At 41.3% G+C, this 17,454-nt stretch overlaps 1 protein-coding gene across 1 annotated transcript in view; it reads left to right on the forward strand.

Moving 5' to 3' along the window:
- The window catches only part of IZUMO1 (izumo sperm-oocyte fusion 1), a 254,288-nt gene that overhangs the window by 214,388 nt on the left and 22,446 nt on the right, over window positions 1–17,454 (forward strand). Inside the window, exons 7-8 of the mRNA XM_086929367.1 lie at window positions 1,119–1,272; window positions 8,293–8,470. Coding sequence (XP_086785493.1) covers window positions 1,119–1,272; window positions 8,293–8,470 — 332 coding nt within the window. The remainder of the gene's footprint in view (window positions 1–1,118; window positions 1,273–8,292; window positions 8,471–17,454) is intronic.

Below are 17,454 nucleotides of genomic sequence, written 5' to 3' on the forward strand. Positions count from 1 at the left end.
TTAGGGAACTTGGAGCAAGAGCCTGGATCTGTATACAATTCTAAGACGCCTAAAGAATGTAACGTGGTTCTTACATACTCTAATCAAGGAATTTTGTGAACACTGTCTAGTAACAGATAATTTTGCCATATGGCCTGGTTTACATCCACAGTGGATTTTCTCCAAATCGAGTGCCACTACATAATCTGTGTGAGTCTTACCATGTCCGTTATGTAGGGTAGTTCCAATTCCAAATGACACACATAGTTAGAGAACGAAGTGGGAAGAGAGGCAGCCCTTTTTAAAAAGCCATCCTCTATCTTCTGCAATTCTGCAAGTGAACGACTGATGCCATATCCCCCAGCCCTGCTCCATATGTAGCCACCAAAATTGTTTTGGCATTATACATTTTCTTTATCGTCCCTATGGTTTCAGAACCAAGCTTTTTTACAAAAACTAGCAATTGCAACCAAAGTTCTTTCCATTGATAAAGCCCTAAACTTTACCATTTGCGCCCAAGTATGCTTGTTGTCAAATAAACCTCCCAAATATGAGAAGGTCTCCACTATATCTAATCTTGTCCCTATATAGAAAAATGGTGACCTAGTCTTAGGAAGGGAACCTGACACCATGACAAAGGATTTACTCTCATTAACCTTTAGGTCCAATGATGACATATAACCCACATATGCGTTTATTAGGCATTTATAATTTTATTATTATTAGGGTACCTTAAAAATTGTTAATTTTTGTAACAATGAAGATGTTCAATTGCAGAAAAAGCACTAATGTATAAATGATCATTTAATTGTTTACAAGGTTTGTATAAATTATTAATATATTAACTTTTCAATAATACTACAACAGCAGAGCTGGCATGTGGCCTACATCTGCTTAGTTATATGCTGCTGAATGAATACATGATGGTCGGACATTGGCCACACAAATGTGATATTGTACATCATGCACTTGTTTAACAAAGGCTGTTTCCGATCAGGGGTTTCGTCTGACAGTTTTCTTTCAGAGCACATTTGTTTGGCAACAGGGCTGGAAGCTGAACTTCAAAAGATTTAATGCCAGGTTTTGAACTTGGCAAAATCAATTGATTATGGAAAGTGTTTTGTCTTCCTTAATTTTAGAAAACAGGCTCACAAAAGGAAAAGCAGGCTGTCAATGATGAGTGCGTCATGGCAAAGAAACAAGTCTTAATGTCGGATGCCGGATCCTATGAATGTCACTGTGTTAGCCAGAACCAGTCGATCATCTTCTCCATCATTCATTTTAAGATTAATGGTGAGCGACAATGATCATGTAGTTTCAAATTCTCATATTTTCCCGCACTTCCTTGAAAATAAATGTTAAACTTCTCCAAAGGAAGGCTATGGAGGAATAGGTTGCAGTTCTATTTGTAGTTTAGATTAGTTTAAGTGATACATTCACTGTAATCTATGACCCAATTCACGAGGATTGAGTCATCCAGCTCTTTTTAAACGGTGTATGGATCTCGTTGGCCGACCAGGACATTGCAAGTCAACAATATTCTAACAATCAACTACACTTAATGGTGTCATAGGTTAATGACATTGATAACATGAAGTACCTCCTTGACTTACTACTTAATTGCATGGCAGCTTTTATCTGAAATGTAATTCCTCCAAAGTAGAGTCTTTCTTCTTTCCTCAGGTGGATGTCCCCTCGGTAAAGTTGTTATACTCCCTCTTATTTAGGAAACTCACCAACACTTATTCCATAAATCACAGGGTTTCACCTTGGACACTAACCAGATTCTAAACACACTTTATCAGCCTTTGCATGTCTTAAAACTATCAATTATATTTTCTGCAAATTCTTAGATCCCTCATCACTCCAAAGAACAGTATTAGCTTTTGTGCTATTCCATATTGATGAGAGTAAGTCCTTCACACAGGGTTGCTCTATACTTTCTTTGGTTTGATGAAAGGAATACTCCATTATGTTGCTCAGCTTGTCCAAAACAATTCTGACCATTAAAATCCATCCCTTAATTGCTGTTCTATAGCTCCCTTTGAAAGTATTATACAATATCAACTAAAAGGCAAATCAACTAGGACAGTTTTGATAATAAACTCGGAATACCTGGAGACTCTTACAAAAGCAGAACAAGTACTACCTCCATGAAAAATCGCCAGGGCCAAGGGACCAAAAAAGAACCTTCATACTAGAAGACATCTGCATTGCCTTTTAATGTTGACTTGGGCCATACTTTAGGAATAACTGTACAATTATATAGATAAATAATACGTGTTTAGTGACTTTTGTGGTACCTTTGAAAACTATATTTGTGAGGTCCTGCAGCAAATGTTCTACCCATGTAAAAGATCCCTAGTGTCAGCAACCAAAACTGTAAATTTGTGTAAATTCATCATGGATTGAAACAGATGTTTCCTTTCCCTGAAGTGGCAGGTTTTGCACTGCATGGTGAAAATGATGTTGGTGTATTTTCAGTCGTACGACCCTTGAATATTTATTAACTGATTTTGAAGAGTTTGTTTGGATGTCACAGCTGCTTTATTTGCACAAGTATGGTGCAGCTAGAGCTGTTCCCGTTGCAATAGGATTTTCATTTGAATTAGGGTGGACTCTCATAAGGTTTCTATCAGTAAGAAGTTAAAGATGCCAAGAAAGTATTGGCTAGCAATTTGCATCTAGTCTTTTTATAAACGGAAACATATTTTTGCAGACCAGCTTATGTACTACTAGGTCGGTTTTCAAAATAAGAATTCAGATTGAATCGCAAAATGACCTACCTTATTAATGTATTAGGTAGATCACAGATTGCGACTCAATCCAATTGGTACTGGCCTCCAAGGATTACAAGGCCACAATAGCTGTAATTAATTTGAATAAAGATTTGTTTTTGAAGCCGCCCATTTCCTCAAAAGAAACAGGGAAAACTTTAAGGCTTTACTGAAAGTTGGCAATGTTTCCCTGGACCCCTGCCTAGTCCCCCTGAAAGCTTAACAAATATTGCAAAAGTGTTCCATAGAACTAGTTGTCTGTCCTTAACAGTTTTTTATTATTGTTAGTTTGTTGTAGATCTTTAGTAATATTGATATAATGTGCTTCAATTGGCTAGTACGTTATGAATAGAGGTATTGTATCTCTTTCTTCTGTATATTTTAAAATACTCTCTACTTCTGGTAAAATGTCAGTGTAAGAAAAAGTGAGTTTTTGACTCTTTTGTTTGCATTCAGCCACATGCAATGGTAAGCTGGTGCATCAGAGTACATCATACAAACCGCAAAATACACGATTATTAAGTTGTCACTGAAGGAGAGGCTACCTTGGGGTGGCTTCTGGCTGAGGTGTTTGTAAACTTTATAAGATTATTAGGATGGGTATTAGGGAATAGTGTACTCCTAGATGTGGTGATCTACCATGGTTTGGGAGCTAGTTTTCCTGTGGAACTCAGTGACGTCCTAATTTAAGTTCTCTGTAGTAAGTTCCTGTGGTAGTGTGCAGTAGCAGTTGTGTCAGGGAAATGTGGTGCAGCAGCGCGAGAAGGGCAGCATGAGAGGGGCTGCAACAAACAAAACAATAAACAAAAATACTTACCTGACCGTCTTCTGCTCGCCGCTCTTCTGCTCCTCTGGGCACAGGCTGAAGCTCCCAGCCCCCCTACTGCCAATCCAAATGCTGCTGTCATACCCATGAGAACAGTGTCGGGCAAGGCTGGCTTTAGTACTGGTGGCGCCCTGTGCGACAAGGTTTGTTGTCCACCCAACCCCCTCCCCCCTTGACCACCTCGCCATGGATTCCCTCACTACCACCATTTGACAATGCACCCCAAGTCTCCATTACCACTCTCTCTTATATTTATTTAGTTTTATGGCGCCACTCATACAAGTTTACGGTGTCAGAACACTTTACATCACACATACGTTGCACAGAGACAATCACACATGTGTAAATCAATGTATAGGAAAGGTTATATAAGACAGAGGCCTACAAGGAGTAGGAGTCACATGTCGTCCATACTGGTTGGCACTATAGTTTAAGAGTCCTTGGTCTGGAAAACCACACATTCAGAATTTAAAATGTAACACCAATGTTAGGTTTTTTTTTTTTACTAATTAGAATTTATTTCTCCCTAAATGAACCCTTTTTGCAATATTAGGGTAAGGAAAGACTGGGAAAAAAAACATGTAGCTGTAATATATTCCTTGCAGTTTGCATGCAGTTCTTTGATGACGGTTATTATCTCACTGCTCTATATTAGGATTTTAACTTTTAAACTGCAAGTAACAAAAGGATCTCTCTTACAAAAGAATGACCCATTGACCTATTTATAGCGTATGCAACATTCTTTGCAGCAGGCATAATAACCTTCTGCACTATGATGAGTCAAAACGTCCTCTACCAGACAAAGCTCCAGTCTCTCTAGAGAAAGAATATTAATCACGTCAAGACATTTTTATTGATGCTTGAAAATTGTTTTGACAAGGAACGTGGCATCTGGTGCTTTAAAATAAAATTAACATGGCGCCCCCATCCCAAGACGTAATAAAGAGGGGTAAAGTAGCCTCCAAAGGAGTTGGTTTAGTTGTAATAGTTATTTTGATGTAATATGCAGGTGACTTAATCGTCCTGAATGAAATTAATCCTAAGTGGTTCAATAAACATACATATACTTGACACTAACCAAACAGGACAGTACTTCACATAAATACAAAACAATTAACGCAATGAACAATGGACATGTGTATAGGCAAAAAAAGTTGATTTTATCAAATTTCAATTGTAAAGGGAAAATACAATACAGAAAAAGTATGTACAACAGGAAAACAGGATAAAAATTAGACACTAAATCAGAATCACTGTAAAGCCTGTACAATGCCTATCCAAAAAATATAGGTGTAAATAATTCTCCTTTGGATAAGGCCGGGAGTCGACGTTTCGGTCTTTATGGATAACTCGTTAAGACCATCATCAGGACGGAGAAAAGTTAATATTGTAACTCCCTTAGAACGAAAAATGCTCTTTTCCTTTGTTGAGAAGAGATGAAATTTATAGATAAACCCAGGGAGGAGATTAAATCTCCTTGATAGCGGGGAACTGAGCAATTATGTTAACACTTATTTATTGGCTCCAAATCGTCGTTCTACGTTGAAACTGTAAAAATTCTTCATACAGTAATGATCTTTGAGGACTCTAAAGTAGAACGGGCTAGTGCTCTCTGGGTTTGGAAAGTCGTCACTTCAAAGTGAACAATCTGTATTAATCTCGAAGGTTCACCGATAGCGGGAGGTGTCAGCCGTCACTCTGCACGCCAGACAGCGCCCGGTGGTGGCACCGATCGCACGGCCCTAGAGCCGGGCCTGGTGTCAGGAGATTGGACAGAGCAGGCTTGCTTTGCACTCCATTGGGAGCTGAGAGCCTGTGACTGCTGGTCTTCCCACCCAGCCAAACAGCTGGGTTGGAGAGATGTCAATCTGCATGATGGTTTGCCCGTCCCAAAATGGCTGGCCAAACCATCATGCACACTGGCAGCAGTGACCACCACTCCACCCCTCACATTCCCCCAAATGAAGTGCTGTGACCCCACCCCTAAAGACTCAGCCACAGGACAAGAAATACAATGATCTGCATTTAGAACATTTTATTTTTTGTTTGCCTCTGCGGGCAGTGGGACTACGCTCCTTCACCATTGTAGAGGAGCCGCCGTTGGCAGAGTGGCTTGTGTAGTGTGGTGTGAGGAATGCTTTGGTGAAGAAGGTTGCTTATGAGTGAGCGTTGTGATGAAGCTTGGTATGGAATGTCTGGAAAGTCTTGCTACTTATAGGTAGAATCAGTTTAGCCCCTTCGATGCTGATGACGAGCTCAGCTCGTCATGCAGTACACTGGTCGTGTGCTGATGACGAGCTGAGCTCGTCATGCAGCATGGGGATCAGTATATTTCAGCACCCAGCAGGAATTGCCTTAGCAGCCAAGGTGTTAAATAAAACCTTCCTTGTGTGCATATCTTTGCATCACTGCTCCTTAATCCTATACTTATCTTTCATTGTTGACCGGCTGAGACTAGTGGACTTCACAGGAGTAGCCAAGTACAGCCTCGCTCAACCACATTTTCTGTTGGATGCAGTCAGTAGTTGCACTATCTACAATATTTAATTTCCCAAAACCACAGTACAAAAATATTTATACTTTTGAGTAACGCTGGCAAACCTTTATGCATTTACGTATTGAACAGGCAAAAAACATGTCAGGCAGGCATGCTCACACAGTATTTCAAGTTTACACACTGAAAACATCAAGATACCACACAACAAGCACTGAAAGATGTTAAGTGTGACGCACTGACATCACTGCACCACGTCACATCGAGCAGGTCAACAGTGGGCTATCTTTGTTCTTTCTGTTTGCTTGGTACATTATCAGGTACTGTAGAGTGAAGTAGTGTGGTTAAGTGTAAGGTTTCCCTAACACTCTTGGTTTTGGGTAAAGGTAAGTGGTCCTTAGCTTTCAAAATGTCATAATCAATGGGGTTGCATAGAACACAAATGCCTAGAACAACACCGAAGGTAAGGCTTGGGGGACTCATGAGCAAGCAAGGTCCTTATATGTCAGAACTAGAAATATTACATGGTATTGTGAATTTCTGGGTTTTATATTAGCTTGTTGTTTATTGTATTGTTGTAACCCACAATGTGACCTGAATAGAGGACAGGGTGGCGAGGAAATAGAATGAAGGTGGCTGCCTATCAGTGGGAGATGCAGTGGGTAAAATGTTGTCTCTGTTAAAAACCTCAAACATTTTTCAGTGCATACAAGGCGGTTCTCTATTAATGGCTGGCTATCATTGGTGGACTGACTGACCTGGGAGGATTTTCCTTGCTTTCCTGTCTCAAGTGGATAGGGTTTTGGCAGGTATTGACATTGCACGAGTGTTTAGAAGCAGCCAGATCACCTATAATATCAATTATAGCTCCGTGATATTTGATATTTATTGGATATTTATTATTTTATATAGTGCCCAAATCATTCTGTCAGGGGTATCTCTGCGCTGGGGTAGCGTGTTTCAGCCAGACAGACACACCTCAGAAGAGATAGGTTTTTATCAGCTTCCTGAAATGTATGAGGTTCTGGCATTCGCGTAGTTGGCAGGGAAGTTCGTTCCAGAGAGTGGGGGCAAGGAAGATAAACACCCTGCCACCAATGCAAGCTCTTTTAATTCTCGGGGTGCAGAGAAGTAGCTTAGGTCCTGACCAAAGAGGCCTAGAGGGTGTTTACTTTAACAGTTTATGAGGACGAGATATCAGTGTTTCACTCTAAGAGAACGAATAGAACTGCTAAAAAAGGTGTCTGGTAAGAATTTGTTAACACTGGACCCAAAAATGTACTTACCTTTGTCGAAGGGTGGCTAAATATGACGTCAATTAACACATTTTTGTCTCCAGTTGGTAAAGCGGAATGCTGCTTTAAGGAATGGACCATGGTTAAGCAGCTTCAGAAGGTCAAAACAAAGAGAGATAAAAAATATGCAATGGATATTACAAAATTGACACTGGTTGAGGTGCTCCTATTCCTTCCAAACACTCTACCACCATCAAAATTATTTGTGCACATAACACCTACATTAAAATTGTCTGTTTCCTTATGGAGAAAAGAATTTGAGCGTTAAGACATAGATGATATCGACTCTTGTGTGCTGCTTTCTCTTGCAAGTTACAATGATGCTCTGGGGATTGCATAATGAATCATGTTTGTCTTTATGTTTCTCCCTTTTTTATATTCTACTCTTGGTGGGGGAATGTTCTAATAATTTTATAGCCCTTCTACCACGGGCTATACCGTCTGTTAAAGGCCCTTGTCGGGGTCGGGACATTTATATAACTGGTGTAGCCCTCCCAGCGGGCTATAATATACCTGCTAAAACCATAATGAATAAAATAAAAAGGAAATGGAAACACCAATGAAAATCTTTTTGATATATGATGTAAAGGAAAAATAAAATTAATATAATTAGGGAAAAGGAATACAGACATTATTCCTCCAAAAACAATGCAGAGAAAAATCCAAGGTAGTTTTTAGACCTTATTTTGTGAATTGGTTAAATAGACCCTTATATCAGAAGATATGGTTAAAAGAATTAATGTTCAGATGTGGACCATGTGTCACTATCGACTTCTGTACTGTTCCTGTCTGTCTGTAAATTACTCAGAAAACTCCAGCTATGCCTTAAGATGATGCCCTCCATGTTTTTCGGCCTTTTGAAGGCTAGTAATTGGCAAGGAAAAATCACTTGTGACTAAACTTTTTGTTCCTCTGAGGCAGTTATAAAAGACGAAGTTACTACAGGTGCTGCGAAGACCCGCCCAACGCTCGAGCCCCTCTACAGCACTGGTGCTATCATGCCTCAGGACATAGAGCCAGAAAAATCTATGGGCGACCGTACCCTATACGTTATCATTGCAGTGAGTTTCGCGATTCTCGTGGGGATCATCCTAGCATGGTGAGTCAGTGTTGCTGCTTCCAATGCAAGGTCTTCTTGCATGGCTTTGGAATTATGTAGATTGTGCCAGCTCATAATTTATATGCTCTGTCACCATATTAGCTTTCAGGTTTTTTCTATTTGATGCTGTATCACTCAACGTAACTTCAAATAATAAAGCCAAATGAAATCAAGTATAATGAATACAACTACATTGATATCTGGTTTGCGGTTCAGTCTGTGCCCTGGGAAGAAAAGTGGCTTTACTATAGCTTTATTTCGGAGAGGGGTTTGGTTTAGTAAAACAAATGTCAGGCAGTTCCCATAGATAGTCATATGGTAATATCTTACATGAACATTCTTACTCTCGATAGTGCACAGCAGATATTCGTTTCTACCCACCTCTTCTATTGTCAAGCCTGAGTCAGATGTTTTTCACAAATGAGACACAAATGTAAACAACACAATGGGCTCGATTTACAGAACTAACTTAAGACAAAATCCTAAACGTACTACCATTTTGGTATTCACAGAAGGCACTTACTCATTTCGGTATTCACAGAAGTTAGGACTCCTAACTTTAGGGCTCCTAAATGCCTTCTGTGAATACCGGAAATCTTAAAATTAGGATTATTCTCAGTTTAGTAGTAGTAAAGTTAGGACTCCTAACTTTGGGACCTAGATCCGATACATCCCACTGAAAGAACTTTTAAATGATATCTTCATAGGGAAAACAGGTCTCCCAGTATCATGGAACGACGCGATAGTGAGCATTTTACTCAAATCAGGAAAGGACCCAGTTAAATGTGAGTCATAGAGACCCATATCCCTCTTAAACTCGGACTACAAGATCTACACTCAGGTATTAGCAAAAAGATTAGGGGAAATGGCTGGGTCCCTGATTCACGCAAACCAAAAAAGGTTCATTAAGGGCAGACAAATATATGAATTATCCCACAAACTCATTAGTGCTATTGACATTGCAACCCTCAACTCTAAACCATTGGAAGTTATGACTTTTGATGCTGCAAAAGCATTCAACAGGGTTATCTGGCCCTTTTTGAACGCTACTTTAGCCAAATTTAATCTGGGCAATAACTTTGAGAGCGCAATAAAAATTATATCTAAAAACCCTACAGCCAAATTGCTGGTCAACGACGCTCTTACTGAAAACATAAAGAGAGAGAGAGGCACAAGACAAGGGTGCCCCCTCTCCCTACTTCTTTTTAACTTTCATATAGAGCCCTTAGCGTGTCTCTTAAGAAGGGAAGAGGGGATTACACCCTTCAAATATCCGGACTGGGAAAAAAAGTCGCACTGTAGACAGACGACTGATGACCTAAACAGCTCACTCCCAAAGATCGAAGAGATCATAGAACAATTTGGGGTATTTTCAGGTTATCGTGTGAACCAAGCAAAGTCAGAAATTCTAGAATGGAACATAAACTCTGGAAACCCATTAGTGAAGGAAAAAATAAAATATTTAGGGATAGAATGTACAAAAGAGCTAGATATGATACCAAGTATGAACTTTGTTAGAGTACACAAAGACATAAGGAAGCTTCTCAAAGCATGGGCAGGTTTACAATTGTCCTTCTTTGGGAAATCTAATCTAATTAAAATGAGTATACTGCCAAAGTTTACTTATCTATTCTGTTCAATCCATTTGGACTTTAAGAAGGAACAAATAAAAAGCTGCATGGGGAGTTATACAATTTTATTTGGGCTGCCAAGGGAGTGAGAATGGGGTGGAAAAACTAAGAAGGAATAAAGCGCAGGGAGGAATCGCAAGCCCAAACATCCTAGAGTATTGCAGAGCCTTCCAGTTTAAAAATATAAGGAGACTCCTGGGTAAGTGGGAGGCATGACTGATCTATCTGAAAGCCTTAATCAATCACGATAGAGATCAATACCTTTACAAATTTGGACATCCCAAGTACTTTAAAAAGATCAAGCTAAAATCAGCTGCAAAAACCTGGTATGTAATAAGAAGGATCTTAAAAATCCCTTACTACAGCAAGTACGCACCAATCTGGGACGGTATACACCTGTTACAACGCATTTGTTACAACGCACTACCATTACAACGCGACTTTTACAATGCATACCATTACAACGCATTGCGCTGGGGGGCGCTCTAGGATAGGGAATAAGTATAATTTACTATCCAACACCTTCCCTAGGGTCCACGGGGACTGGAGTTAGAATAGTAAATTATACTTACCACTATCCAGCACCTCAAAGCGCTATGCGTTGTAATGGTATGCGTTGTAATGGTCGCGTTGTAACGGTAGGTAGTTGTAATAGTATGCGGAGTAACATGGTACATCCATCTGGGACTCCCCAGGACCCCCTGAATGTCTGAAAGACAGGCTAGTAACCCCCCTGAAAGAAGCACGCATAAACAATTGGGGGCAGTTAACAGAGAATAATAAAATCATAGGATGGGAGATCCTAAACATGAAAACCCAGGGATTATTAGCGAGATTTAAATACTATCAATTGAACAGCTGGATAAAGGGTATAAAGGAAAATTTACAAGGGAATGAAGCTGTTGAGCAAAAACAACTGTGCACAAAACTTTTCAAGAAAGAGATATCATATTGGTACCGGGCTCTGATAAAAGCCGGAAAATCAGCGTAGGAAGCCCCGAAAGAAATCTGGGGGAAATCCCTGGCATGGCTGGACATCTCTCACTACTGGCAAACCTCGATAGCAATTGTAGGGCGTGTGGTAAGGTCTGCCCCACTGAAGAAAAAACACCTTGACACGGCAAACAAATCGTATTGGACTCCAAAAAGATTGTCAAAGATTGACAGTAACAAGGTAAAAAAATGCCCTAAATGCAGGGAGGAGAGAGCAGACGACCTGCATATGTTCCGGGACTGCGTACAGCTGGAAGAATTCTGGATACAGACGGGTAAGACTCTCTCTGATGTGCTGGAACAGCCCATAGAGGTAAGCATGGAAGCAGTTATTTTTGGGATTAACCAACACACAAGCCATCCCATATTGAATAAAGATCAGGAAAACACGTTTTTCTTATTACTCCTGTTAGCCAGAAGGGAGATATGCATTAATTGGGTAACAGCTATTCCACCAGTACATAATGTATGGATTAACTCCTTACTAAGGTATATAAACTAGATGGCAACAAAGATTTCAAACAGGAACTTGAATCGAGTAGTCATCATGGCTAGCTCCCTCCCACCTCCCAACAATCTCCATGCCTGGAGCGGGACAAAAAGAGGCCCCTGAGAACAAGGTTAGTTATATCACTTGCACAGTACTGTAAGGACATAGTGCATTGGGCAAGGAGCACATCAAGGGGCCTCTGACACATCCAAAAATCCCAAAATGTTGCTAGATGAGGACAAAAAAAATTGTTCTGGGTAGAAGTAGTCAGTAGGCCCAGAGCTAGTCATGGGTGGGTGCATGATAAAGCAACTGTTCCTTTGGTGTGTTTTGAATATATTTAATTTTCAAGCATCATTTAGGGCATGGATGGCATTGGATTGAGTTGGGAAATGTGTTGTTTTGGGATGGGTTTTCTGTTGTTGCCATTTTGTTGCCTAGGCCTGCAAGGTTGTCTGGCCTTGCCTGCCAACAGGACTGCTTTCATTCAGTAGGCTCAGAGCAAGTAGCCACAGGTACCTTAAAAAAGTGTTTCTGTGTGGTATGTTCAATATAGACATAATTTAGGGCATGGATGACATTGGATTGAGTTGGGAAATGTGTTTATTTGGGGTGGGGTTTCTGATGTTGGGTGTTTTAAAGACATTCCTTTGTTTTGTGTGTCTGGTACGTGTTGGTGTGCAGTGCATGCACCCTGCAGAACTTTTTTTTGGCCTGTGTATTTCCGTTTTTGCATTTTATTGCATTAAAAAGGCAGAGCAATGTGCTTTATCATGCATCCTTTGCCTGGCTTTTATAGGCCTTTTATCAGTTCATGGTGTTTCCCAGACCTCCTGCTTGTTGCTTGTGATTTGTGAGTGTCCATGTGGCTGGTGGCTTTTTTGTGGTGGGAGTTATTAGTATCCTGCTTTTCCCATATAGGCCTTCATGCTATTCCTTTGTGGCCCAGGCTTCTTGTTGTGGGTAGGCCTGGCCATGAGGCTGGCAGCCATTTTGAAGGCTGGCAGTGTGCTTTTTGCAATAGGCCTGCAGTGCATTGTCTGTCTTCTGTTTCTTGTAGTTGGGTGGGCCTGGCCATGTGGCTGGTAGCCATTTTGAAGCCTAGACCTGCATGCTTGTCTGGCCTTGTCTGCCAACAGGCCTGTTTTCATCCAGTAGGCTCAGAGCAGGTAGCAACAGGTGCATTAAACAAGTGTTTCTGTGTAGTCTGTTGAATTTAGACATCATTTAGGGCATGGATGGCATTCGATTGAGTTGGGATATGTGTTTTTTTGGGGTGGGGTTTCTGATGTTGGACATGCCTTTGTTGTGTGTGTCTGGTGTTTGTTGGTGTGCAATGCATGCACCCTATATACCTTTTTTTTGGCCGGTGTATTTTCAGGTTTTTGCATTTTATTGCTTTAAAAGGCAGAGCTGTGTGCTTTAGCATGCATCATTTGCCTGGCTTTTATAGGCCTTTTGTAAGTTCATGGTGTCACCCAGGCCTCCTGCTTGTTGCTTGTGATTTTTGAGTGTCCATGTGGCTGGTGGCCTTTTTTTGTAGTGGGAGTTATTACTAGTGTCCTGCTTTTGCCATATAGGCCTGCATGGTTTTCCTATTGGCTTACTGCTTTCATCCATCCATCCCCTTTGCCAGCCGCAGCTCCATGAATGATGTGATGGTCAAATGATTTAATGCCAAACAGGGTCCACCCCACTTCCATTACATTTGTATTTTGGTGGTTCCTATTCTCTTTCCTATCCTTCCTGAGAGTGTAGTGTGTACACAGTAGTATAACATAGCCCTTGTTGACAAAGTCTCGGAAATGGCTAGACTGTATCTTCTTTTGTTTGTTTGTTTGTACTAGTACAGTAGAAACTGAACCACAACAACAAATGCAACATTTCACTGATGTTCTTCCCCTGGCTTATTTGCTTTTAGGTGCACAAAAAGCCAGAGGAGGAGGTGTCATCATCATCACCCGTTGTACTGCCAGCCAGACAGAAGTCCTGCTGCGCATCACGTCCACGTGTGACCACAACTTGTGCACCTGTGTCCTGCCTGACATCTGAATAAGATGGCCCCAAAGAAAGGTACCAGGTCCAGTACCAAGAAAGTTGCCGGTGAGAAGAAGGAACAAAAAAGGAAGCGCCACTAACCACGACTGGTGTGCCGGCTAATGTTTTTTTAGGGACCAAATAAATTACGCATGTAGCAGCGTTGTCGGGAAACCAAGCTGGGATCAGCACCTTCACACCAGTGGTCCAACCTCACCAACCTAGGCCCAAGCCCTTGAGTGTCGCAGAGGTAGCCAGTCTACTAACGAGCAGCGAACTTGAAATGTCATTATATCGCAAAGTAGTACACAATCAATGCAGGTGGAAACTCAGCAGATAAGTGTGCAGCAGAAGCCGCAACAACAACAGCAGCAGCTGCAAGAACAGCCCACAAAAGTAGTTGTTGCTCCTGAAGTAGGGGCATTTCAGGAAATCGAGCTTCCTGCAGACAAAGTGGAGCAAACCACTGTTTCGGAAGATCTTTTGTCTTCCAGACCACAAGCAAGGAAAAGGAGGCTTAGCCCATCATCTTCTTCTTCAAGCCCCACTTCTGATGATCGTGATGCCACTTGGCAGCCACCAGCTCAGTCTGAGAGTGATGCACGCCACAAGACAATGCTACTGAAAAAGAAGGTTCCAGAAAAACCTAGAATTATGGAGCTAGATGTACAAGAGGGGGATGATGTTGATGAAGACGAGCCAGTCATCACGCACATCACTCATGCCCCAAAGGGGATGGGGACCAACATTATCACCCTATTCAGAAAGGCTGCTGCTGAGCGGGATGTTTATCCAGAAAACAATGGTTCCTGTGACATATTACTTGTACAATACTTAATAAATATAAAGCTCAATAGCAATTCAATTATTAGAGGGAGAATGGCAAAGAGAGAAACACACTTGTACCAGTTTGCAACAATTTCTTTGTATTTCAAAAAAACAGGTAATACTGCAATTATATTTGCGACGTACACACAGTATAAAAAAGGTGCAATGTGTCCCAAGTGATATTGTGAGCGAAACAAAGAAACCGTGTAACAGTAAGTGGTATATACAAGTTTCAGCTGTGAATATTTACAAGAGGAAGGAAATTGAGCAAGAACAATGATAGAAACAGGTATTAATCAGTGGCTATCTACAATCATAGACACTGTGTTGTATAGTTTCCTATGGCGTCGACGGCGTTTCGACCCGCGAAATAGGGGTCTCGTCAGGACTGGACAGTGGGGGACATCTAAAAAGAGGAAACAGTCAGCGAGGGTGTATAACTATGTGTGTAGTCGCATTGAATAATAATTATTCACGGACTTGTAATAAAGGAATATACCTTGCAATGTGTTTCATTCCATAACGCTACCCATGCGTTAAAAAAGTACATTTAATTTACTTACAGTGAACCCAGTCGGGCACTGTCGAAAAGCAAACAGAAGAATAAATAGTAAAACAGACGTCCGAATATTAAGGACGCACAGTGAAAACAGACTGAGACTTACCCAGATATCGTAACTTACCACTGTAGATGGTAGAAATCAGTGGTAGTCCTATATTGAATATGGCGGTCAATGCCGTCAGTGCGAGGGATAGCCAGGAAAATGCCTGTCAAGGAGAGTGCCCCTTAATTAAATTGTTGTCCAAATACTGGTAAATATTTTCGGATCTATCACTAGTTTGAGGTATAGATCATACCTGCTCGCCAATTATGTGAGCTCAATCGCATCCGTCCGAACGTCTGTATCGTCGGAAAGTTTGTTTGTGTGGCGCGGCAAAACGTCATCACGGTTATAACGTGATGCGTGTAATACGTGCGCAGCCATCACAAGGGGAGTCGACAGCTCCATCCTCGTGCAGTGGCACTCTGGTGCAATGTTTACAATTTTGGTCTGCGAAGATTATCCAATATGGATATTTGGATGTGATCAGCATAATACTCAACATACTGTAAAATCCCTGTATAAAGGCAATATGTAGGTCCTCTTGCTGTTCCAATATAAAACATACGATAGATGTAAACAAAATAAATTTTTAAAGGCAGTATCATAACACAAGGTTAAGGATCTTGAAGTAGATCACAAAGTACAACATAATTCATAGAAACATTGTCATTATAGTGTGCCCCTCCTGCAAGTGAAGAGTTAAAATAACCACAAATGATGTATACAGAAACACAGGTTTCCAGCTTAAATTCAAGGTTTACAACATGTGACATATAACGTATCTATTTAGGTCGTGAGAGTAGATACAAATCCCCTCCATTCATCAGCGGAATTCAACCCCTCATTAATTGAATTGATTTTGTCAATCCAATGACATTCGCGGCGTTGTAATATTTGTGCAATATCACAGCAATGCTGAGCGGGATGTAGCACGGATACCACCAAAACAGGTTACACCACCACGACCTCCAGCTTCCATATTTTCAAAGCCCCGGCAGGTACCTACATCCAGCTCAACCATCTCAGTAGGTAGTGGTAGAAGTCATAGTGTAGCTGCACAGAGTCACATTCCAAGCACACCCTCCAGTTCATCTGGTATTGAAAGTGGCACATCCAGCAATTAGTACTAAGGAGGAGAATGTTACTATTTGCTAAATTTTTTGCACTGGTGTTCGGCGGGGTAAGCTTGGTACAAACTATGGTACCGGAGGCCAAACAAGTCATCTCAAAATAAACCACACTATCGTGTGGGAAAATCACCTACTTCACTTACAACAAAGTAAAAAAAATCAACCCATTGATGTTGGGAATGAAGAATCAGGGAACGATATTATTGCGGTGGAAGGTGAAGAAGAGGGAGGCATTTCTAGCCCTGTCCCCAGTTGTGTAGTGGTACCACCCACATCTTCCTCAGCAACATTTCAGTGGCACCACAGTAAGAGTCATACTCAGAGTCAGGCTGAGACACCAAGGCGATGGAGTTCTGCAATGAAACAAAGTGCGTCGTTGAACCTAAGTGGGTTGATGAAAACAACAGTACCACAGAGGAAAGTAATCCAGCCTACCATTGAGAGCATGCTTAGGTTGGAGGGGCAGTTCCAACGCAAGCACCCAACGGCACGGTTGTACAATGCAAAGCTGGCTAAAATGTTAGCGCTGGACCTTCTCCCTTTTTCATTTGTGAAAGGGGTGGGTTTCCTCGAATTTGTGTCAGCCATCTGCCCTAAATGGAAGGTTCCCAGCCAGTCCTATTTCGCAAGAATTGCTGTTTTGGCACTACATCATGATGTGCTGGAATTGGTTGGACAAGCTTTGCAGCAGAGCGCTGTTCACAATATCCACCTGACAACAGACACGTGGACCAGTTGCCAAGCCACAGATTACATGTGCATCACTGCTCACTGGGTCTCTTTTGTGGGGTTAGAGATAAGCTATCTGAAGGAGTTTCTCTTGACACAGCTCAGATTTTTACAGCTACTCGGAAACATGCAAATGTAGCAATGTTCGCCATGGAGAAATCTCATACTGCTGTAAACATTTTGGAAGAGTTTTGCAACAAGGTTTTTGAATGGCTGCGCCCAAGAGGGCTTAGTATTGGTTTTGTTTCCACAGATAATGGCAGTAATGTAATTAAGGCCATGGAGCTTGGTTCCTATTTCAGGGTTCCATATTTGGCGCACTGCATAAACATTATAGTTCAAGACTTTCTGAAACGAGAACCCTTAGTCAGCAACTCATTGACCACCTGCCCAAGAATATGCACTCATTTCAGTCATTCTTTTAAAGCTCAGAAGCAGCTGAGGATCATTCAACGTGACTATAAAATGCCAGCCAAAGCACTCATCCAGGAGGTGGCCACACGTTGGAACTCAACTTATTATGTGCTTGATCGTCTGTTTG

The sequence above is a fragment of the Lissotriton vulgaris genome, chromosome 7 (genome assembly GCF_964263255.1).
Source record: "Lissotriton vulgaris chromosome 7, aLisVul1.2, whole genome shotgun sequence".
Lineage (NCBI taxonomy): Eukaryota > Metazoa > Chordata > Amphibia > Caudata > Salamandridae > Lissotriton > Lissotriton vulgaris.